The 24634-nt window shown below is 56.7% G+C and overlaps 1 protein-coding gene across 1 annotated transcript; it reads right to left on the reverse strand.

Moving 5' to 3' along the window:
- Positions 1–228: 228 nt before the first annotated feature.
- Positions 229–24155, reverse strand: KRBA1 (KRAB-A domain containing 1). Its single transcript, XM_072964213.1, has 18 exons — positions 23924–24155; positions 17411–17537; positions 16846–16965; positions 16031–16165; positions 15253–15405; positions 14344–14478; positions 13955–14134; positions 12939–13094; positions 12130–12354; positions 11473–11646; positions 10877–11050; positions 9111–9263; positions 8446–8628; positions 7413–7607; positions 7199–7330; positions 6009–6113; positions 5273–5488; positions 229–3869 (listed from the first exon to the last, which is right to left on the reverse strand). Exons 1-18 carry the CDS (start codon positions 23933–23935, stop codon positions 2938–2940), a joined length of 3507 nt encoding a protein of 1168 aa, XP_072820314.1. The 5' UTR covers positions 23936–24155; the 3' UTR covers positions 229–2937.
- Between the last annotated feature and the right edge of the window lie 479 nt (positions 24156–24634).

Below are 24634 nucleotides of genomic sequence, written 5' to 3' on the forward strand. Positions count from 1 at the left end.
TCCTATCAATTTCTGAGGAAAAGTATGCTAAAACTTCCCAAATACAATTGTAAAGTTGGGTATTTTCCCTTTCAGTTCTTTAAATGTTGAGACTAGTAGAGGGAGAAATGGAATGATTTAAAACCAACCAACCCCCTCCCACCCAAAAAAACCAACCCTGAAACACTGTCAGTACAAAAGGAGGTGGGAAAGAAGGGAACCCCTGTCCCCAGACAAGTGAGACAAACACAAGCGCAAAATAAGAGTATATTCAAACCTAAATATATCAGCAATTGTATTACACCTAAGTGGATTAAGGGCTCCAAGTAAAGAGCAAAATATGTCAAGCCGGATTAAAAGACAAAGTCTAACAGTCAGCCATTTACAGAAGCCACACCTAAAACACAAGGACACTGGTGGGGAGCAGGTCTGGTCTGCCCTTGCGCGAAGCTCCTTCAGGAGAGACCGGTGACATCATGGGGCGTCTCAGCCAGGGCACTGTGTCCCCACACCTCTCCACCCCTAATGCAGACCCCCTTCCACTGGACCCCTCAGGGCTGGCCTGGAGACCGGGGGGCACCCGCTCTGACAGGCTGAGGCAAGACCTCGCCACTTTCCAGGTTTACAGTGACCTTGGGTGGGCTGGCGGTAGATGGGACACTGAGGACTGTGACTGGAAGGGTTGGAAGGGAAGGAAAGTTTTCTGGTGACTTCCCAGGGCGGTGACAGGTGGAGATGGCCCCGACTCCAGACCCAGAAATTCCTGAGTTCAAAAAGGCCCCCGGTTTCTCCCACCAAGGTGACCACATTGCCTCACAAAGTAGATGGAGATGGACATGGTACCAAACTCCTCAACTGCATACAGACTTTTCACCAAATCACTGATTGCAGAAGGCCTCGCAGTTAACAACCTAAAGGCTTTTTGTCCAGGTGGCAGAGGACTGGGTGATGAACACGGCTGCAGATCAGGGAGTCTCCCTTTCATTTTATTACTTACTTGCCTCATTCTTGAAAAAGATGAGTTTCCTACAGGGTCTGGTTGGCTCTGGAGCCTCTGGCCTGGGCCGCAGCAGGCCAAGGTGGGCAGGCTGTGCCCAGGGGACGACCACTGTGCCGGGGGAGGCTGTGCGCCCACAAGCAAAGCCCTTTCAGCCCCCAGGCCTCTGTGGTCCTTCCTGCCTGCTGCACTGGGTTGTGTGGGGGCTGGTATCTGTCAAGTCTGAAGCTCCAAACCTTAAAATGCCACCCAGAGGTAGACAGGGGTGCAGCCTTCATCACCCCTGCTCAGGAGGGAGAGGATGGGCCCGAGGGGTGCGGAGTAGGGTGCAGGGAGCTCCTCCTCCCCTGAGTCCTGCCCTTTGTACTGGCTCTGAAACGTTCCCAGCGCTGCTCCCTGCACAGCCTGGAAAGGAGCTGGTCTCACCTTCCTGAGTGGAAAGTCTAGAACTTTCCTGTTCCTGAGTCTCTAGGATGGCTAAACGTGAAGAGACTGTGTTTTAAACATCCTACTTACATGATCTTATCAACACTAGCTTTCAAGTTAGTCATCTTGGGACTTATGCCAGTCCTGGGAACATTCTAGCACCCGCCTGTCATGGTCTGTCTGTCTGGCCCATCAGCATCAGCAGCCTGCTTCTTCCACAGGCACAGCGAGGAGCACAGGCCAGGCCCTGAGTGTCCACAAAGACCCCGATTTTAGGGACACACTTGGTACAGCAGCCACAAGGCCCCCCCTTGTGCAGTCATCATGCCTACAGTCCCTTCTGGGCCCCCGAGCTGGCTGGAGCCTCAGTACTGCACCCAGGTTCCCCGACAGCACAGCTAACCACGCCAGGCAGAGCCCTCCCAAGGATTCCCAAGTAAGGACTCGAATGGGAGAAGATCTTACCCTGGGGAGGGAAGTGAGGCAGATGATTAGAAGGCCATTTCCGAGACTCCACCAAGTGCCACCTGAGGGGTGGGGCCCAGAGCAGGCCTGCCTGGCCACCAGGGAAGCAGGCCTAGTGACCCTGGACATGCTTTCTTCTCCCTTAAGGAACCCGGATAAGCCCAGCTCCCTGTGTGTGTTAGGGGCTGAACTGTGTACCCCTGGCCAGATTCATATACTGGAGTCCTAACCCCAGCACCACAGAATGTGACCTTATTTGGCGGCAAGGTCTTTCCAGAAGCAACCATGTTCCAGTGAGGGCACGAAGGTGGTGTCCTTAGACAAAAAGGAAATTTGGAGATGTGAGTTCAGGGAGAGCGCCCTGGGATCACGAGGATGGCCACTGAGTGACAAGCCAAAGAGAGAGGCCTGGAACAGCCTCAGAAGGAACCAACTCTGCCAACACCTTGACCGTAGACTTCTGGCCTCCAGGATGGCTAGACTGTAAATGTCTGTGGTTTAAGGCTCCCGGCTACTGCGGCCCTGGAACCAGTACAGCGCGTGTTGTGTGCACTCTGCCCCCAGCAGTCACCCGGGAACTCCTCCCCCAGCCTGCGGAGGGACTGATGACTTCTCTGCACGGTGTGCAAGGTCAGGCAGCCGAGCCGGCTTGTCTCCAGTGCTGGTAACAGCCAATCAGCCACACTCCAGTGTGGCCCCACTGACCTCCTTTCTGTAGAAGCCAAGGACCTTTCCCTTAGAAACCCCCTTCTTTGACTTTAGAATCCATATAGGTAAATCCAGCTTAGACCAGGGGGGCGGAGTTCCGCCTTTCTCAGCGCTGGGATCCAGACAGCAGGTGTTGGGAAAACGTGCTCTCCTGGCCCCTTTGCAGCTGCTGGGAGCACTCCAGGCACACGTGGCATGCCTGTGCCCAAACACACACCACCCTGGCCAGCTCCAGGGTTCTGGCAGGAAGGACAGAAGTGACATTTAAATTAACCTGAGTCAGGAAAGCCAGAGGCTTGGCTGGGGGATGCACACCAAAGGGTGGCATCCCTGAGCAGACAGCATCCTGGAGTCTGGGGCAGTCAGGCCAAGGGCAGCCTCCCGGCCCCTTCACGGCCCAGATATGGGGAAGGTTCTGCTGGAGGCGAGGGAGCGGGGAGGCTGGCCCCCTGGAGAGGCAGCCTGGGTGGAGCATCCTCAGCAGGACTGAGCCCATGAAGACGGCAATCAGGGGGCCCCCACTTCAGGTCCCTGTGTTCCCCGCCCCACAGTTCCCCCTCGAGGGCTCTCTGGAACCCCACCAACAGGCGGCTTGGATCCTTGGGCCAGTTTAGAGTCCTGGTGGGTACAGCTACTGCAGCCAGCAGTTCCACATCTGCACTGGTCATGGCAGGGGCCACCTGGGGGGGTAAGGCAGTGGGCACTGAAGGGGGAGGAGGGCTCTTGCAGCCCCCAGTGTGTCTGAGGGGGTGATGCACAGTCAGCATGGTGCAGCTGCTGCATGCTGAGGAGAGAGGCTGCTGGGAAGGGCTGGAGCTGGGCCCAGAAGGTTCTGCTGGGTGGGTGTCTGGAGGCAGTTGAGGCACCAGGTGCAGCCTCCCGCTGGACAGGCCCAAGTCGCCAGCCCTGCTGCCTTCTGCTGGGCCCCCCAGGATCTTTGGTCTGGGCCTGGTGGGGCCCTTTTGCCTCCAGTAGGGCCGGTGTCTGCGAGCAGGGCTACTGGCCCAGCGAGGGCCCCGGGGGAGGCCCTTAGGCCCAGGGCCCCTCGGGCGCCGCCCCAGCCGATCCACCTGGGTCCTCACGGCGGCCACTTCCTGAGACAGGCCTGCCAGGGCCACCTCGAGCCGATCCAGCTTCTCCAAGAGGGCAGCGCCAAGGCTGCGGAGCTCCTGCTGCAGGGAACTCCCACAGGGGCACGGCGGCTGTGGGCAGGCGAGCGGCAGAGCCGGGGGGACAGCGGCCACGGCGGGCGGCTCGGGCAGACCTCGGGGCAGGGGCCTCCCGCCGGTCCTGGCTGCAACCAGAGCGGGACAAGGGTGAGAGCCCTGGAGCGTCAGACCTTCTCCTCCCCCAGGGTCCCTCTAGCTAGTGCGTTTGGCATCCAGCCCCACCAAGGCCTGGCTTCAGCCAAGAAGGAAGCAACTCAGGGTGGGGAGCATCGAAGGCTGTTCCCCAAGTCCATGTGCAAGACAGGTCACAGATTGGGTCTCCACGGTAACCAAGTTTGCTGAGAACAGTGGCCTCCTCACCTTCTAGGAAAAGGACTGGTGGGTTCTTTGTGCCACCTTTGGCCCTACTGGTGTCCCAGAGCACCTAACTCTGCCCTTAGGAGCCAGCGAGCAGGGCCTGGAGATGCTGCAGATGGCATGAGGCCAGGCTGTGGGCGAGGGCCCAGGAGGGCCAGTCCAGCCTGAGGCCCAGGTGCTTCTAGGGGCTGACCAGGGGGCCGAGTCAGCACCCAGCACTACTGGGCAAAAGCAAAGCACAAGGGTCCCCACCCCTCTTGACATTTACATACCCCCCCAATCAGAAGTTATAGTCTTAAGTAAGTTAAAGCTTAAGTTACTTTTTAAAAAAATTACCTTACTCCTTCACCCTCAGTTCCCCTGGAACTGGGCCCCGCCTGAGGCAAGCCTCACAAGGAAGCCCTGTCACCACCGGAGCTGTGGGACAGACCCACCCTCCCGCCATGTCTGAGTCCCCAGCCCGGCTCCAGCCTGTATTTTTCAGGGCCTCCAGGGCTTCAGACAGAGGAGAAAGTGAAGACTGGAGCCCAAGGACCCAAACGCTGCCCAGCAAAGTTCCCCAGGAAGGATCTCGGCTGAGGGTGAGCGACAGTGTCGAGTTGTAGGCAAGGTGGGGGCAGCGGGTCTGCCGGCCTTGGGCCAGCCCCGCGCTCCTAACAGAGCAGCCGCACCTCCAAGGTCGCCAAGCCCCCATACAACGGAGCCCCCGCAGGCATGTCTCTGATGCGGTTTAGGGAAGAGCCTTCTCGGGGTCAGGGGATGCAGAATCACCCTCCGGGGACGCCCCCGGCCCGGGCGCTCGACATTACTGAGCCTCAGTTTCCCCATCTATTCTCTAAAGTCCCCTCCGACCCCAAACTTTGATTCTGGACATATCTATTCTGGTAAAAAAAAAAATCTCAGTGTCTGTTTTGCCTCTACAAAGTGTGTACTTTTATGAAAAAGCCAGCTATTTCTATAGGAAAACACTGAAATGAAACAAGCAACCTGAAGCGAGCTCGAGGTGAACTCTTCCTACTTATGACCCAAAGAGCCTGGAAGGGTGTTAAGAAAAAGCTTTCCCCAAGCTGTGACTCTGGAGGTCTGGCCAGCCCACCCTGTCAGAGGGAGCTGAGCCACGGGGAGGGAGGTGGGTGACCGAGCAGACGCTCAGCCCCAGCAGCCCCTGTACCTGCAGGGTCCCCAGCAATGATGATGCGATGGGGTGGGGAGGCCGTCAATTCACCTGTAACAACTGGTCTTCCGTCTCCAGGCCCCAGGCCCCTAGATTCTTCACTTGCCCTCGGCTTCCAGGACAGGGGACCATGGGCTGACCCAGGGGGCTGGCAGGGCTCTGGCCCCCTTCTTTTCTCCAGCTGAGGGGCCGGGCAGGGATCGACAGCTGTCCCTGCAGGAAAAACACAGAGCGTTTGGGGTGTGGACACACACCACTTTGCCAGAGCCATTCTGACAGGGGATTGTTGGACGTGGCCTAAAAAATAAAAATCAAACTTTCAACTTTCAAATACTGGTTAAATGAGATGTAAGATGAATATACCGGAGTTGCTGGGGGCCCATCTCTGGTTGAATGGCCCACTGGGGCACGAGTGGTCAGGGTGGGCGGTATTGTTTCTGGAGTCCTCTGCAACTCTGGCATGACGCCTCTGGATCTACCAGGAGGTGGAGGCTGGGAGAGCAGGTGGAGAGGGCCACGACCTGCAGGCCCACCCCATGAGGCCCCTCCAGGGATGAGCTGGGGGGCCTGGGGGCCATGCTGGCTGTTTCCCACTAGGCGCACTGGGCAGTGAGGATCGTGGGTCCAGCAAGGGCCTGCACAAAGGCCAAGGACTATGTGGAGTCACTGGCCTGAGTGTGGGAGCGGGGGGTGAGCTCCCTTCCCTGACCCTGCACCCCCCACCCACCCCTACCTCCTCCAGTGCTGCCCAGGGGGCCAGGCTGACCTGGGGTCTCTGAGCAGCACACTTCTCTCCAGGGCAACTGGGACCTGCCTCTGGTCTTCTCTTCTGTTTTTCCTGCTGGGAGCAAACATTGGGTCAAGCTTGGACTGATAATCCAGGTGGCCTCGGGTAGCAGGCAGCTGTTTCCAGCTTTCTTGACAAGACAACCTCCAAGTTCTTCCAGACAGTTATCTCACTTTTGACATTATTTTTGTTTATTGCCCATTTTTTCAAATGTACATTATTATTTCCTTTACACACATTCATACGTATACATATATACACATAATGGCAGTGTGAGCACCTGCCATTAAGCTTTGATTGTCAAGGCATCCATCTCAAAGACATCCTTCTGGGATAAACATATCAGCGAACACAGCTACTGGCAACATAACCAGGTAAGGAACGAGGCAGCTCGCAGATCTGGATACCTTAGATCACTGACCACTGGGGTACCCCCACTTCTCCCTTCCTGTACCCTAATTCCACACTTGGGTTTTAAATAGGCCAATAAAGCGTGAACCTGCCAAACACTAGACAGCCCACCCTCGACATAATAAAGACAGAACCCAGGCCCATGCACGGCCTCTCTCCCCACAATTTGCTGAGTGCCCCTTGGGTATACCATGTAACCTCTAGGACCTGTGAATAATAAATCCCATTCCTCAAAGTTCCCTGATGAAGTGCGTCCTATGATCTTTGTAAGAACTTCAAGGGCCAGCCCAGCTGGAACACTGGCCCCAGTGGGGAACTGTATGTGGGGCTTGCTCCCTACAAGTAACACAGGCTGGGGTGAGCGCCCCAGGCATTCCTAGCTGAGAGCATCATCAACAACAGGCTGGGGCCGACACAACAGTGTATACAGGTACATACATTATGGAGTACGTGTAATGTGCACGTTATATATAACGTATAGGTATTAAGTTTATTACCAGGGTAATGAAACATACTCATTTAACATTCTTGGGGCCCCATGTGCCTCAATAACTCCAACTTCTCTCTTGGACACAGTTCATCCTATGGGACCTCAAGCATGACAAAAGTAGAGAACTTTCTGGCACGAGTCAGGCAAAGTGACGGGTGGGACTCAGACAACTCCATCTCTGGACTAGCGGCCCTCCTGGGAGACACGCCCCCTTCTTAGGAGACCCCAGGCTCACCTGCACTGAGACCGCAGTGGTACTTGGGCTCGCCTTTCTTTGGGCCCTCACCAGGGCTGCTGTGAGCGCAGGGGCCGCCAGGGCGCAGGGATAGAGGGCCAAGGCCCTTGCAGCTGGGAAGGCGATCCCTCTCTGTCACAAACAGAGTGGGTGTCAGGGCAGTGCCAGCACCCTGGGGTGGGGCTCCCGACCCTCCTCTCCCCAACAAGCTCACCCAGCAGGAGGGGCTGCCAGAGCTCAGGCTCCAGCCGCAGGTCTTCTCCTTCTGAGCTGCTGAAGCTCGAGCCAGGGCTGGCGCTGGTGCTGGCGCTGGGACTGGCCAGGCAGGCGAAGCGCAAGGGCCCCCCGGGCAAGATCCCCTTTAGAGAGTTCTCCAGGCAGTGGAGTGGGGAGGGCTTGGAGGCTGGCTCTGGCAAATGGCAACAAAAGAACCCTCTGTCCACCAGCCCAACAACAGGCAGGAGGACCCTTTGCCTCAATGGGCAGGCCTGCAGAGCCAGACCCCTTTCAGCTCAGCTGACGCTCCACACCAGCTCTGCTGGACCCTGAGCAGCTCCTTCACTGGGCATGGAAGGTGGACAGAAGCAAAGCCAGAGCCTGGCCTGGTCTCCAGCTGCTCTAGAAAGCAGCTGGGGAACCTTCCAGAAGTCAACAGACGCTGGAAGCCACTAGCAGTCTGCTTCCAGCCAGGCCTTGGGTCTTATAAGCTGGGCAGCTCCTCCTACTTGCATTCACTCAGGGCCAGAAGCCTGAGGAGAGATTCAGTTCTGTCCACAGGAGGGCTCCCCAAAGCCAGTTTCTGCCTGGTGGGAGTTTAGAAATACTGTATTTATTCAAGTAAGTCAGACCCTACCAGACTTTAGCAAATCTAGGAAGGAATTCTGCTATAAGCTTAAGCTGCAGTAGTGGCGGTGGCGGCTGCGGCAGCAGCAGGAGACCCCCAGCCCTCAGGCACCTAGAATGATAAAGGAAATAACCCTTCACCCAGAAAAACCCAATTGCTGGATAAAAGCAGTGCTCTCCCCACTTGTTCTCAGCACTTTGGGTCGCTTTATCTTCTTTCAGCACACCTCAGAGTACTCCAGCCGGCATCTTTTGCAAAATACACACAGGCCCCGGCTGGCATCCCGGATGGATGTAGATGGGGAGGGAGAGGGGAATAAGAGAGAAGGGGAATCTACTCTCTCATCAAAGATTTTTCTGGAGGGAAAACATGCCACTAAGTACGGGGACAGACGTCTGCTCACCATCTTGGAGCCACCTCCACCGTCCTGGCCTGGTGGCCCCAGGGTCTTTGAGGCCTCGATGGAAGCAGGTGGGGATGGTGCCAGAGGCAAGCACCTGCGGGCTGGCCAGTTGGAGGCTCCTGGTGGGCACGTTCCCCCGATGCTGTCCCAGATGGGCTGGTTCGCAGGCCTCGCCTCTTATTCCTGGTTTAACAAGAAGCCAGTGGCCCATCAGCCCAGGGGCCCCGTGTTGGCACCAAGGCCAGGAAGTTCCGGGACAGAGAACAACTCCCACCACTGTTGGACTCTCGGGTATACGAGCTCTAGGTGTGGGACAGATACCAGCCCAGCCCTGCAGATGTTCACGGAAGCCTTTCCAGTCCTCTGGGGTCTCTTTATTCCCAGACCCAGCCACCTAGACTCCTGGGAGGCCCACAGCTCACTGGCTATGCTGGACACTGAGGCTCGAAGGGCCAACACAGCCAGGATACAGACACTCCGCTGCCAAAGCCCCAGCTCAGATTTGGACTCGGAGCAGCAGACCGTGGGGCTGGGTGTCCTGTCCTGCTCCACCCCCTACTCTGGCACCGGCAAGCCTCTGGCCAGGCCACTTCCAGAGCGCCATCTCCTCGCAGGCCTTGGGGAGGCAGCTCCATGGCCGTCTTAGATGCTGGGCAGTGCTTTACCTTCCTTGTCTGCTGTCCAGTTCCCAGGCTCTGCTCTCCGTGGCCCCCTGTCCCCCACTGAGGACCGGGACCCGGCAGGCTGCGGCCCAGGTGCAGGTATCTCTCTGAGACAGTTCTCCAGGCCCTGGAGCGGGGAGCTTCCCACAGGGCTTCCTGTGAAAACCCAACATTTGCAGTCTTGGCCGGCTGGAGCTCGGTCTCTACAAACCCCAGGAGCCTGGCCTGTGCCCTGTGTCCAGCGCAGCTGGGGCCACGGGAGGCGGCACAGAGCAGGGGCCTGTCATGCCGGCTCAGGGCACCTGGACGGGACCTGGCTCTAAACCCTGGTCGGTCCTGCCTCTGGGAGGCCCTGGGAGAAGCCACCAGGCCTAGGTCACTTACACAGAAGATGGCCAGTGGGCTGTGATGAGGGAGAGGGTCCCCGAGGCTGGAAGGTCATCATCACTACTCAAAGAGGAAAACGCTCATGACGTAGCAGGTCGAGAAGGGGAACACTAATGCATTTCAACTTGGAAAAAAACCAGATTGCAAAAATCTTACTTCTAGTGATAGAGCTGTGCAAGCAACAGGAACTAGATGGACCGAAATTCTAGAAAAGGGAAGGCCATTCCTAGTGAGGTGACATCTCTGCCAAGCTTTCCCTGTGGACGCTGCTGAGTTCTGGGGAGGAAGCCTCTATGATGTGGCGTGAAACTGCTGTTTGGGTGATTTAGGAAATCAGGGCCGTCGACAAAGGACGCACAGAAGGAACGTACTGGTCGGGACCGTGGACCGCGGAACACGGTACAGCCGTGGGAAAATGGGGACGGGGCGGTAGTGTCCACGGACCCTGAGACCAAACAGAGGAAGACGCCAAAGGGAAGTGTTGAGACAGAGAGCAAGGGGACAGGCAGTGCACAGAGCATCCGGCCACGTGCAGTCCCTGCAAGTGCAAGAACCCGCAGCGGCGGCGGCTCTGGGAGGACACAGGCTGGAGGAGGAGGGCAGGGGAGGGAGGCAGCCGCCACCTTTCCTCCACAGCCTCCCCAGCCTCCAAAATGACCACATTATCTATTGAAAACTAAAAATTAAAAAGTCAGCGGCATGTTGAGAGGTAAAAACCCCCACATTCGAGAGATGGCCCGTGGCAGGTACAGGAACCAGGCCCACGGACACCGGAGGCCCCGGGCCTGCTCGATGGCCCCGCTGGCCTGGCGGAGTCCCAGGTGCAGCCCCAGACCTTTCCACTGACAGTGGGCGAGGCCAGGACACAGAGGTGAGCCCCAGGGACCTGGTATCCATGGACACGGCAGACAGACAGCCCTGGGATTATTCAGGTGGAAAAAAGGTTGAGAGGAGACACCAGAGGGTCCTGTAAGGTCCCAAAGAGGTGACAGCTCACACGGAAGCCTCTGCTCAGAGGGACCTGGGTATAGGCCACCACACACACCCTTTAAGGTGGTTTTACACAAACCTCAGGGTGATTTTTCTGAGTTGGAAGTAGTCTGCTGTGACAGACACTGACTTCTTTGCAACTGGGATTCTTTTCATTTTTTTAAAAGATCTTAGATGTTGTCCTGTCTCTTCTGAGCCAAGTCACTAAAATAGACCCCCAAAATAGGTCCTGTCTCTGCTCCTGTCGCGGCATCCCCAGCTCTGCTGGTGGTACCAGCACTGCAGCCAGACTTGGTTGGGTGGGACACACAATGGGGGGTGGGGGAGGGGTGCTCCAGTCCTTTTCCAGGATCCGCCAGGATCCACTCCCCACCTCTGGCCGCCCAGCTCACCTTTCCCAGGCCGGTGCCCCTGGCTGCCCTCAGAGCTCTGGAAATCCAGGTCCCCGTCAGTGCTGCTGGACGAGGAGAAGCTGGTGGGGGTGCCTTGGGAGCCTGGGGGGAGGGCAGGGCTGTCTCTCATGCAGCCCTGCAGGCCCAAAGCCAGAAGAGGCCCCATGATCACCTCTGCGGGAACAACACGCTGGCATCATGGGAAAACCACAGAAGAGGTCCCTTGGGCCCTGAGCTGCGGATGGGCGCCCAGATCTACCCCAGCGCATCTCTGACTGGGATTTCCCCTTAGGTTAGGGAGCTCAGGGCACAGATTAAAATACCACAGCACATTAACCCACATAAACCCAGCCGCTGGTCTCGTGGGCCTAGAGGATAAGTGAGAGCTCATCAGAGGAGGGAGTGGCCAGGAGGGTTTCACTGGCTTCCACCAAATGCAGGGGCTGTCTGGGGGCAGGTGTGAGAGGGGCTGGGGAGAGGGGCATGTGCCCCAGGAGGCCTGGGATGAGGAGAGGGGGACCTAATGGTGCCCTCAGCATCCCCCTCCATCCCATGCACAGGGACAAACGTCACCCCAAGCCCATGGCGCCGTGTACCTTTGCTGTGTGATCCGAGGGGCTGCAGCTCGGGCCTCTGAGACCCGGTGTCTCCTGGCTGGGGGCTCCGGGACCAAGAGGTGATGGGCGGCTGGGGAGGTAACGACCCACTCAGGGGAATGCCCTTCAGACAGGCCTCCAGGGCTTTCAGGGGTGAGCTCGAGGCACTGCCGGCTGGGACGGGGGAGATGGCCCTATCACCATCTCTGGCACGTCCCCCCGGCCCAGCCCCAGGCTGGCCGCCCCGGCCTGCCTTCCGCAGGGGTGGCGAGCCCTGCACCAGGCGTGCATGGGAGGCTGCCAGGAAGGACTCCCTTCTGTGGGGCCTCTGATCTGCTCTCTGCTCCCTCAATCAGGGGGAATGAGCCCAGGCCCAGGGGCGGGGTAGAGAGATGCACACCTAGTGGCCAGCTTTCTGAGAGTCAGGAATTCTCTGCAAAAAGAAGGTCCTTACAATGGAAGGCGCCCTGGGCAAGGCCTGGGTTAAGGAGGATGGGGAGGAAGGGAAGGGATTAACTGCTTGAGTAGGACGGCCGGGGGATGGCCTCTCTGCCCAGGAGACAGGCAGGTGCCCCTTCCCCTGGTGGCTGGCAGAACCTTGTTGGGGGGCCGAGAGTCTCACCGGGGAGGACTTGAGCAGACGACCCCAGGCCTCACCTTGAGCCGCAGGGCCCCAGCAGGACACTCGGACCCGGGTGGTGTCTCCGCTGTCCCCAGGGCTGCCAGCAGCAGCAGGGCTGTGCGTCTGCTTGCTGAGCTGACAGGACACAGGCAACAGGGGGCTCGGGGCCCAGCTGTCCTCCGTCTTCACCGCAGAGAGCACGCTGCCAGCTCCGGGACCAGGCCCAGGCCCGGGAGGAGGGGTCTGGAGGGGTCGCGGCCCTGTGGGAAGCCTTTCATGAGACCTTTATAGGGTGAGGATGGGGCTTCTAAGGCCCACAGTCCCCAGAGCAGTCTCAGCTTGAAGGCAGTCACTGCTCAATCACCAGCAGATGGACCAAATCACACCCTTGCCTCCAGAGATTTCTCCTGAGAGCTGTCAAGTCAGCCCCCCAGGCAGCAGCAAGTCGGGGCTTTCCTCCAAGCCAGCACGCCCACCTCGGATCCACTTCCACAATGTTCTGGGTCACTAAGAACCACTGGTGAGCCCAGATGAATGTGACAAGAACCTCCAAGTCAAAATGATTCCCCGAATGTCTGCCGGCGGAGCTGTCTTCTATTTTCTCTCTCCCTTCAACTATCCCCTCCTTCCTTCTGGAACCTCAGCTCCTACCATAAGAGCCAACCTGGAATATTACCACTTTATTGTTCTTCCTACCGCCCAGTTCCTTTCACAGTGATGACCCCTGACATGTAAGTGCTCCAACCAGCACACAGATGTGTGGGCCGGAGGTCCTGCTGTGCGGAGCAGGGAGAAGAAACGGGTGACGTCCAGGGGTCCTCCCTGCCCAGTCAGTGGCCTTTACCTCCAGAACTCCTCTTCCAGGCAGCCGGGTCCTCTTGCAGCCGCGAGTCCCCAGCCCCTGAGAGACTGGGATGCCTGTCCTGGGGCTCCGGGATCTCCTTCAGACAGTTCAGCAGACCCTGGAGGGGACAATCCCCTGAGGTTGCCTCTGTCTTCACTATAGGGAAAAGGAACACGTGTTCACCCTGAGCCCAGTGACCTCTGTCTTGGTGACAAACAGCTGAAAGAGGTACACAGTTAAAACGTCCAAGGCCAGAAACCTTGAGATGTGGGTCTTCTTGTAACTCACTTAGCCTTGCACAGGACACTGTCTTCTTAGTGCTCAGTTTGAAAATGCCTGTCTAACCACCTCCGAGAACGGGATGGATGAAAGGAAAATGGGAAAGTGCATCCTACAGGAGAACATGTGGTGTCGCTCTGAGGACAGATGAAGGAAGCAGGCAGACTGCGGCACTATTTGTAGACGGGTCTCTGGGCCCTGAACAGAATTTAACTTGAGGAGGACCAAGCTTTTTACAAACATGCACATATACAGGTCGTTAGTGTACATAAGTCTCACAACAGCCCTCTGGGGTGGGAACAATTATCCCTTTTACAGACGGGAAATTGAGGCTCAAAGGCTAACAGGTGCTGGAGTCCAGTGTGGGTGCCCCTGTCCCCACCATGTCACCCCAATGCCCCAGGTCCACCCAAGCACCCCACTTAGTGCCAACATGACACGCACTCAGCATCTCCTCCTCAGACATCCCATATGAGGACAGGTAAAGAACACAGAAGCATGCAGGGCGAAGTCTGTTTCTGAGTGTTCTCTACTAGCTGACCAGCACTGTTCTACCAAAGCCACGTGGCTCCAGAAACATGACACTGATGATCCTGGAGCAGCCACATTAGCAGTGGCCCTTAGGGAAGACTTTATGAAGACCTTATATTTATAGAGAAGGAGCTACAGAAAGGCAGTTTGAGCTTTTCACGGGGTCAGAAATCTTGGCCTGAGGAGGCGGGCCCACAGGGACTCACCTGCCCAGGGTGGGCTCGCAGGCCCCAGCTCGGCTCTGGTCAGCCGTGAAGCACCGGTCGGGACAGGATGCGGTATGCCCAGGGGCCCCTCGGAGGGCTGGGGCCCCGGCTCGAGGATTTCCTTCAGGCAGTTGATGAGGCCTTGCAAGGGGCTGTTCCCTGGAGATTTTCCTGTAGCTCCTGCAAGGCCAGCCGTAGTCAGGGTGGCCCTGATGGTGGTGCCCGTGGGGCCTTCAGGGCATCAGATTTCCCACCCGTCAGGACAGGATGACATCTGCCATACAGGGCTTTGAGGAGGCCCAGATGGGAGGGTCACACGCTGCCTCACTGGATCCAAGCCCGCCTCCTTCTCCTGGCAGGCCCCAGTCTCAGGAAGGCCAGCCCCTTACCTGTGCCCGGGGGCCCTCTCTCCCGATTCCCGTGGCTCTCCCTCCTGCCGGGGCTACAGGGGGGAGGGCTGGGCTCCCCGCCCGGGGCTGCTGGGCCCTCCTCCTCCACGGACCTTGGCCTGTCAGCAGTTTCTGCTGCGAGAGAGACAGGGAGGTCTTTCTCACCCCGGCTCCTGACCCTGAGAAATCACCCCAGATCTGGTCCCCATAGAGCACAGGCTTCTCCAGCCTCTAAATCCCTGAAGGGCAGCCACGCCCCAGGAGAGCCAGCTCCCACAGGCACGTTCCAGGAGTCCCTCCTGGCGGAGGTGGGGTCTCCCCCGTTTTCTTCCGGTGTAAACGTAAATACCAAGACTGTGCACTCCGGGACCTCCTCCAGCTCCAGCCTCTGACTTTGGCTGGGTAAGTAATGCCCGTAGCCTCAACAGGCAGCCCTCAATCTTGTGCTCATGCTTCTCCAAGTTGGGCAGGTGCGACCCCAGAGCAGAGGTGCCAAACGACACCTGAAACTACAGGCTAGATGGGGTATGTTTTTCAGGAGTGCCAATTTCATGCCATAATAATTAAAAATGTCTTACATAAAAAGAGATATTCAAACAATGCAAAATTTGCAAAAATTGTAATAAAAGACCTAGAAAAATTCTAATGGCCACCTTGTCCTCTCCTGCTACGAGAGCTGCCCTGATGGGGAGGTCCGAGAGTCCGATTCGACACCACAGGCACACAGGAAATCCGCAAGTGGGTCTGGGTGAGAGGCCACCCAGGCCGAGCACCTTGCGCCCTTGCTGGTCCACGGACAGAGGCCCAACACTGGGCCTGCTCTCTGGGGAACCTGACCCCAGTCACCAGGGAAGAAACCGAATTCTGGAGAAAATGAAGCAGGTGTGGGGCCCGTGCTGAGTCACTTACCGGTGGGGAAGGGGCTCCCCTGCCCCCTGGCTCCAGAAGGGCCACTGGATGAGCTACCGCTGGGCGTGGCGGCCAGGCCAGGCCGGCTGACGGGTGTGTCCAGGAGGCAGCCAAGCGGGCCTTGAAGAGGGCAAGTGTCCTCCATCACAGCTGCTGTCGGGGGGAAGGGAGAGGACACTGGAACTAGAATTTAAGCCCAGCAGGAGGTTAAATGCACCCAGTATTTTCCCGGTCTGGCTGTTCCTTGCTGTGTTCCACTGACAACAACCAGGACATCAATAACCTCTACCTTGTCATCCCTGAGCTCTGAAATGTAGAGTCACAGCCATGTTCTTGCTCTGGTAAGACCCCTCCCACCCTACCATCAACTGAGAGGACTCAAAGGAGCCCTATGGGCTGGGGACGGTGGGAGAGACCCCCAGGGAGGTAAGAGGGAGGGCGGGCAGAGCACTGGGAAGGAAGGAGGGTCTGGTGGGAGGAGGCCTGGGTCCCTGCTGGCCACTCAGACAAAGCACAAATTCTTTGTCTACAGAACAGGGATCGGCCTCACGGGCCACCAGGACATGGACGAAGCCACGTGGAAAGAACTGTGAGGAAAGTCGGAAGGCGTGTCTCACCACTACCCCTGTGCTCTCAGAGGACGGGCACGCCGCCCGGGCGTTCGTGTAAGGGGGGGACCCCACAGAGGGTCTGGCAGGGGCTGGGCAGGCACACAGGGATGCCCACAGCTTGAGCTTCTCTGGTGGGAGGCAGGGAGGCCATCTGATGTCTGACTCACCCTCGGGGCTAGCCCCCTCCCCATCCAGGCCGGCTCCCCCGCTCTGGGGACTGACTTCCCCGAACAGGAACTCTGGAATCTCCTTCACCAGCTGCACCAGGGCGGTGAGGTGCAGGCTGTGCTGGGGCACTCCACCTGCCAGAGAGGCCACAATGAACACCCACGCCCTACAGCACTCATGCTTCTGCCCCCAGCTTCACACAGCGTCTCGTGTGTTCCTCCTGCCACATGAGGGGCAGCAAAGGAGAGCTCCACGTCCACAGATAAAGAAGATCTGGGCTCAGAGCAGGTCACCTGCCCATAGGCACAGCCAGGAGCAGGGCACTGGGGACTCTGGGTAACTGAGTTCTTCTATACTCTGTCACTTGTCACCTGTTACTCCTCAGAGGGGACTGCCAAGGAGGGCTGCCTCCCCATCCCTGCCACCATCAGGCCCTCTGCCTCTCCTGGCCCACCATGGACCACATCCACCACCTGAGGTCTCTGGACCTGCAGGAGCTGCGGGCTAGCTCTAAACGGGTGGTGGCAGGAAGGGAGTCTGAGCGGGGGGTGCTCTCCAAGGGTGACTCCAGGCTTCTTCTGAGCACTTCACGCAATGGGCAACAGGGTACCAGGCTCCTGGCCCAGAGGGGTGAGGAGTGAAAGGTCAGGTCAATGTGGGGAGGGCTGAGGTCACAGTGTCCCCTAATGAATGGAGCCAGGCACTGAGGACCACACCATGGGAGGGACAAGAGTGAGATCACTTGGGCCCAGGTTGCCCGGGAGACCAGGATGCCCAAGGGGGCCTGAACCTCGGTTCTGCCAAGGTTACTTACTCAAGGGGCTTCCTCCCCTAGGACGCTCCTGCCTGTCACCAGAGCAGCTCCCGTCCTCCATGGGTCCTCCAGGCTCCGTGGGAGACAGGAAGGCAGAGAGGGGGGGCAGCTCTGCTGTCCCTGGAAAAGAAAAGAGGGACAGTTCCCCAGGAGTGGAAGCTGACCTCCGCCCTCCTACACACAATCACGCAGGTGGCCCAGGCTCCTGCAAATCCTGTGTGTGTGTGTGTGTGTGTGTGTGTGTCACGTGACCATCCAAACCCCAAGGACTGTCAGAACCTCACAGACCAGTGCTCAGTTCTGCCAGTTTTTTAAAGCCCCCACCAAATCATATCCAGAATCCTGGGACAGTTCACAGAAGCCACAGCACAAAAGGTGAGCGAGGCCCCCAGCTCAGCCCAAGGTTCTTGGATGGCCACTCAAAGGATGCTTACTTTGTAAATGAAGATGGGTGTGTCAGGCCCTAGGGTCACAGGGTTACCCAGGACGCGCATGGTGCTGGATGCGGCCTCCCTTCTACCATCGGCCCAGCTCCTGCCTGCTCTTTACCCAGGGAGATCCTTACCCAGGGAGACCAGTGTCTCATAGTTTTCCTGCATCACGTCCAGGAAAAGTGCCCTCTGCTTCTCCCCCAGCAGCCGCCACTCATCCTCGGAGAACCGCACGGCCAGGTCCTGGAAGGCGACGGGCACCTGTGGGCACAATCCCAGGGGATTTGGCTGGTTCCCTCCCGGCGAGGCCAGCCTACCTGTCCCCAGCTGAGGGACCCAGCCCACATCTCCAGGTGTGTCCCGGGAGAATCATCCTTCACTTCTCTGATCTGGGAGCCTGTTACACTGTTTTTTGGTTTCACAGAGAAGGGCTCAGAAGAAACCTGGGGTCACCCTAGCAGAGCATCCCCTGCTACCTTACAGCTTTGCGAGAGAAAAGAAACATTCTGTCCTAATTTCTTTAAAAAGTTATTAAGTGGGCTTTACGTGGCCATCAGACCCTAAAAGATAATCAGTATCTGGTAGGCATGAATTTAAAATTATAGTAAAAATTAACTTTGTGCACATTAGGCAGACAGAATATAAATTATGGGAAGGGTCCTTCGGGTTTAGAAACAAACGCTAACTATTTATCTGTAAGAAAAAACTGTTAAATAAAATGAAGATATTCCTGATAATGTAAAAATCTACTGCCTTGTTTCATCAACTTTAGTCAATGACTTTAAGAACCGTCGCTGCTACCAACTCGCAGCCTTGTCACCGATGGCACCTGCCCCCGCTCTGCCTGTCTCCCTCTGGCCGCTGGCACTGTGAGGACACACCCAGCTGGAGGCAGCCTCTCCATGGACTACCTACCTTTGTTTCAGAGGCCCAAGGACCCAAAAGGCGGTCAGACACCTCGGCCTCTTCCTCCTAAGCTCACTGCGCGTTCCTGACCACCTAACGGCCGCGCAGCTGGCAGACTCTCCTGAACGAACCTCTGCCCCTCTGGCCAATCGCTCTCAAAACATGCTCAGACACCGTCCAAAACATCTCTCAAAGGGCCACTCCCATCTCTGCCTGGCCTTTTGGACAGACACAGCATAGCCAATGTTCGGGTCTGCACAGAAGAGCCAGCAGAGCAGGCCTGAGGCCTAGGAAGGGCTGCCTGCAAGGCTGGCCCAAGACTAGAGTCGGGGAACTTGATTTCATAAGGTTCCCATGGTTCCCTGACTGCTAAGGATGGTTCACTGGGCCCAGACTGTACAAACAGCGTGGTTTAAAACACTGCTTTCCTTCTGGGACTCAAGGATTTGGGGACGTGCTAGGCAGAGGGGGCCTACGTGGCCAGCCCCCAGTGAAAACCCTGGGCGCAGATCCCCAGCGAGCTTCCCCCGGAAAGAACACTCCGCACAGGCTGCCACGACTCACTGCTGGAAGAATTAAGTACGGCCTGTGTAACTCCACCGGGAGGGGGTGCTAAAGCTTCTCTGGGTTTCCTGGGGGGCTTGGCCCACATCTGAGCCTTTTGCTGATTTTGCTGTGTCCTCTTGCTGTAATGAATCACAGCTGTGAACACAACTCTACACTGAGTCCTGGGAGCGTTCCTAGCAAGTTGCTGACTCTGCGGTGGTCTTAGGGATCCCAACACAGGGTCCCACTACACTTCCCAACAGGACATGAGCGCTGCAAGGGCTCAGAGGGCGCCCCACCTGACACCTCCGACAGGGAGGCCTCACCACCCGGTCTGGCCCCAGCTCTGCAGCCTCACCCCCCCACTGCGTCCACAGCCACCTGCCTCGCTCTGTCCTCTGCTCCCCTCCACTCCTCCCGCTACCCCCTCTTCCTTTTCTGCCTTCTAGAGTCCTAACCCCAGACAGGCTCGGGAAGCCCAGGGCTTGGGGAGCAGGGAGACACTTTGGTCACGGAGTCCGCATCTAAGCTACAGACTTGAGATGGAGTAAAATTTGGTTTTAAGGCAGGACAAGAAAATTTAAGCATAATACACTCCCTGCCTATATTGGGCCCTCCCTAATGTGCAATGTGTATCTGCATTAGACATTAACCAGACTGCAAAGGCAGGAATGTCTGCTCCACCATAAAAATCAATGTTTTTGTTTTTTCCCCCTTCTTCATTCTTTTCCCTAATTCTGTAAGAGGTCATGGTGACCAGCTGCTCACTTCGTATGTGTAGATCTGGATAGTGTATCTTTGGTGAACGTTATATACAATCGTCAGGGTGCTATTCTTTTTTTCAGGGTGTCATTCTGATGAATGATCCTTTGTCTCTAAAATGTATATAACTGTGCCTTCGATCTCTAACAAGCAGAACAGTTCTCAGTTTTCTGAAAGACTCTCCTGGGTTATAACCCTCATATTGGCTCAAACAAAATTCTCTGTTTTTCCTTTAGATGAACTATTGGTTAATTTTTTTAGACACTTGGGAGCTTCAGACTTGTCCCAACAGGTCCAGGGCACAGACACTGCCAATGGGCTGGGCACACATGTTCATAGATGTTATTGTGTGAATACGGGTATGTCCTTTAAAGGCAATACTGAATTTATTCTAAAATAAACGGAAAGACCACAATCTAAGGTTTTCAACATTCAGAAAGAGGGTCACAGAGTCAAAAGGGTTGGAAGCCCCACTCTCTTACTGTTACAGTCAAGAAAAAGTGCAGAGGGGGCAGGAAAGCGCCGAGAAGTTATAATTACTTCTCTCTTTTCTTTTAAACATTTAAATATCTATTAAACTCCTAGTATGACAAATACATTAGAGCAAAGTCAGTGTCCCCAGAACCTGGAAACAAGTCAAACCAAGCCGTGGGGGAAAGATCTGCCTCCTGGACGGGGCCTGGGGCTGGGGGACAGGGGAGTCTGGAATGCCCAGGTCCTGGCCTGCGGACCTGTCAGGGAGGCTAGACGGCAGGCCAAGGGGTCGGAGCCGGGTTACTGCTGCCCAAAGACAGACAGCGCCAACGCTGAGGCACTGTTATCGTGGACCAAGTCTAGAGGATACTGTGAGGGCAAGAATTTGCCTGGGTGTCCCCGGCCTTGCCCAGGTGATGCGAATGTCTGTCCTGTACCGCAGGGCTCTTCCTAATGGCAATGGATGCTTCAGGCCATCCTGGCTCCACGATGCCAGCTGTCAAGCTCATCCTGCAAACCTCTGTGCTCCAACTCCATGAGCTGGGCTCCCAGAGCAGGTGTCACGTTAGGTAGTCAAAGACTCAGTCAGCCAACACACAGTTCCAGTTTGACTGTTTGCTCTATTTTTCACTGTAAATTAAGGAATTGGCATATTCTCATTTATCTATTTGTCCTGTGTGAGTCTGGTGACAGTAGGTCGATTCCCCTGAGAACTGTAAGCTGGGGGTGCACTGACCAACACCAGGCTCTGCACCTGCAAAACAACAGTTCCGCCCAGAACACCCCCATTTTATAGAAGGCCAGTAAGAAGAGACGAGTTGGGACGGTCTTGGAGGCAATTTCTTCTCCGCCTTCTGGCAGTTCCACACAGAGCTGGCTCAGCAGGTCCAAGTTAGCTCAAGGGAAGGACATGCTGACACCAGTTACTGAGCTACGGTGGAGGGGGGGGGTGTCCACCTAGCACAGCCCTTCCCCAGCCTCTCTAGGGAACACCAGCCACACTGTGAACTAACACCAGCCCGCACCCCTCCCCATCGGAGCGAGACCTGGGGATCCCAGGGACATCCTCTGCATGTGCGCTTTCCTCCACACACTGCATTAATATGTGTATCAGGTGCACAGACCCCTGGCCAGCCTCCCAGCTCCATCTGCCTCTCCCTCTCCCCCTCTAACTTCAACACCCACAAGGATGCACTGAGATTTTGGTGCCCCTTCTGCTATGCTGGACTGTGACTATAACCAGTCATCAGATCAGTAAACTTTCACTTCTTAGAAAATTATTATTACCCAGTAAAGTTTGTAGAGATAGAACATGAGGGTATCTACAAAAAGAATTCCCATTCCCAGTAACCTCTAAATAAAATCTGAACATCTAACAAGATTTCTAAGGCGGTGGTGGTAGGGGGGTGAGGGGAGGGTCTTGAGTACAAATAAATGATCCTATAGCCACTGGTAAATGGCAGAGTCCAAACAGCATGGTCGTGGCTGGAGCAGGCAGTGGAAAGAGCAAGGGCCCAACAGAGCCAAGTGGTACTTTGCTGTTGGAGAGTTAGCTCAAGTCACAGGCAGCTTCTTTGTTTAGAAAACTGGGTGAAAAATACTCTGTGTCCTTCTCTTCTCCCATCAGAAGTTATTTATAACCTAACAACTGAAAAACAACAAAAGTTCTTTTAGGTTCAAATGATTTACTTCACAGTTTCCTTTTAATTGGGATTGATTTTCTCACCTCATCTTGGATCTACTAAATCATGATTATGTTCAGTGCTTTCAGAGCCCAGAATTCGACATTTCAAGCTTCCCAGGTGATTCTGACACAGTCTAAGTTTAGAATCACAGGGTGCGGTCCAGTCACGAGCTGGAGACTGGGCAGAACACACCCGGCCTGCCGGAAGTGAAAATTACTCGGGTGAACAGGACCCTGCCCTCTCCCCAGGGGCCAGCTGTCCTCGCAGCACGTTTGGGAACTAGAAATCACAGACGACTGCTGTACCCCTTTAAGGAGCAGAGGATACAATGCCAACTTCCACTCAAAACAGGGGAGCTCTTCAATTTCTACTTGAATACCTACAGCAATGAGGGGCTCACCAATCCTATCGCCGGCCTCACCCGGCAGCTATGTACTGGACACACCAAAGGGCAGAGTATGGGGCTTTGGGTTTGACCTCAGGAGCCAGGCTGCTGGAATTCCAATCCCTGCTTTGCTTCGTATTTGCCGTGGGCTTGGCAAACTCACTGATAAAACCAGGATCATAACAACCTCTCTTGTAGGGATGTTGTGAAGATAAAATGAATTAACACAGGAAAAGTGCCTGGAACAGATGCTGGGACAGAGTAAGTGCTAAGACTCCTATTACTGCAGCCAAATCTGTCTGCATTAACGTCCACCTGCAGGTCACAGCCTGGCACCTCCAGTTGCACAAACAGGCTCTTGCACACACTATTTCTGACCCTGAGTGCCTCTTTATCTCCCGGCTAAATATACCAGCTCTTTTAGACATCCGGAAGGGATGGTTTCCAGGCCATTCACCACCTCAGCCCCAAGATAAACTCTTCTGTGACAAAGTTCTCATACAACGGGAATGGGAACTGGCTGTGGCCAGGGTAGAGGGTTCCATCAGTAGTGTTCCTCTATCCAGAAAAAGAAGGGGAAGAGTGAGGAGTGTGTGTGTCTGTGCACGTGCCCAAGAGGGAGGGTGCCGGCACGATGTGAAAATGCTCAGGCCACAGACACGCGCCTTAGGTCCTTCCGAGAGCAGACCCACTCTGCCAGCGTTCCTCAGGCTCGGGCTTCCAGATCAGACCCTGAACCTTGCTGCCTCCACCTGTGGGCTGTGCTTCCATACCCTGGGCCTTTGGGAGTGGCACTGGAGATGAAGACAGGAGGCCTTTCCTCTTCCTCTCTGACTGTGACCTACCACTCCCCCAGGCCACTCCTGGCACCTTCTCCATGAAGCTACTTGGTGTGAGGACACACCCCAGAATACAAGAACTGAAAGATCAGTGGTCCAACCCCTCATTTCTTAGAAGAGGTAACTGTGGTATAAGCAGGCCTGAGCATGAGGCCAGTGGACATATCTGAGCCACAGTGTCCTTGCGCTGCTTAACTACCCGACCAGATCTGCAAAGGAGGTTGCCCCTGCTCCCACAACATCCAATCTGCCTGGCTTCTCCCTTGCCCCTAGGACCTTCAGGGCATTAAGGACACCAAGGTCCTGGCAGAGTGCTGCTCTGCCTGGCCACAGACTGCCCCAGACATTGTCCAACACCACCACTCCCCTCTCCTGCCCTCAAACCATGGGGTCTACAGTTGCCTGAGGTCGGCCCAAGCTCATGAGTGACCACAATTACAGAACTGGTTCCAGGGGCCCACCCAGACCGCTGGGTACCATCATATTTCCTAGTACCTTCACAGTCGCGTGCACAACTTGCCCCAACTGGTCCCAGGCTACAACAGATGGGGGCTCTCTCTCCAGCTCTCAGATCTACACATTTTACGTAATGGATAAAACCTGGGACCTTGTTCCATGCCCCCTGCCCCGGGTCCAGGATCCTATCAAGAAAAGCAACTAACAGATATAACTCATTCCTCTTGGGCCTTCATTCCCACCTCTCCCAGGATAATTTATAACTGAAAGCCACGCCGAGGGAGACTGATGCTTAACCCAAAGGAACGGGTTTCCAAAGGTGAAGAGAGCCTCCAAATACGTGCACACTTCGGGGCTGGGAGGGGGGAGTCCGAGGACCTGGAAATCACCGCACCAAATCCTGCGCACCAGCACCCAACCCCCTTCGGCCAGGCGCAGTCGGATCCCAAACTTGGCGGGTCCCGGGCTCGTCCCCGCCCCCAAGGCCCGTACAGCGCCGCGCGGAGCGGAATTGCCTAGGCGTCCGTCAGTCCAGCCGTCCCCCCCAGCTCGCAGCGGGGTCCCAGCTCGAGGCGATGTCCGGGCTCGCCTTACCTGGCGCGCCATCCCGGACTCAGCCTCCGCTCCGCGCTTCCGGCGCGGCCGGGGGCATCCGCTCCTAGTCCGCAGGCTGCGTCGCGACCCTCTGCGGCGTTGGTGACCTAGGTCCTCGCAGGACGAAATCGGGTCGGGGGCGCAGGCCGCTGGGGAGGGTCGGGGTGGGCGTCTGGACAAGCCCGGCGCCTCGCATCCCAGGAGAGGGAGTCCGGCCTCCGCAGCCAATCCGGACGCAGGCGCAAACTACACTTCCCAGAAGGCGCCGCGGCGCCGGCGTGGGGCGGGGGAGGTGAGGACGGGGCGAGCGCGGGGCGGCCTGGTCCACGCCCCCTCCCCACTGGCTCAGCCAGCGACATCGCAAAGTTGCTAGGAGGGGCTTGGCGCAGGGACCCGCGTGGCCAGCTGGCGGTGTGCTTGCCCGCGTGTATCCATCCATCCATCCATTCGTTCTTGCGTATAACATTTACTGAGAGCATCGTATGTGCCACGTTGGGGATGTTCGGATTAAACAGGACCTTCGTCTCCCAGAGGACGCATCCCGTAAACCGACCGTGACCAGGGCCTCCGGGGAGGCGTCGGGAAAGCGAGTCCCAAAAGGTGGTGAGGGGGCTGCAGGCCCGACCGCTCCGGTGGCAGTAGTGGGTGGGCCCGAGTGGCCGCGGGACCCTGGCGCATGCTCAGACCTGTTACCCGCGCCCGCGCTCCCCA

Source organism: Vicugna pacos, chromosome 7, assembly GCF_048564905.1.
Source record: "Vicugna pacos chromosome 7, VicPac4, whole genome shotgun sequence".
NCBI classification, from domain to species: Eukaryota; Metazoa; Chordata; class Mammalia; order Artiodactyla; family Camelidae; genus Vicugna; species Vicugna pacos.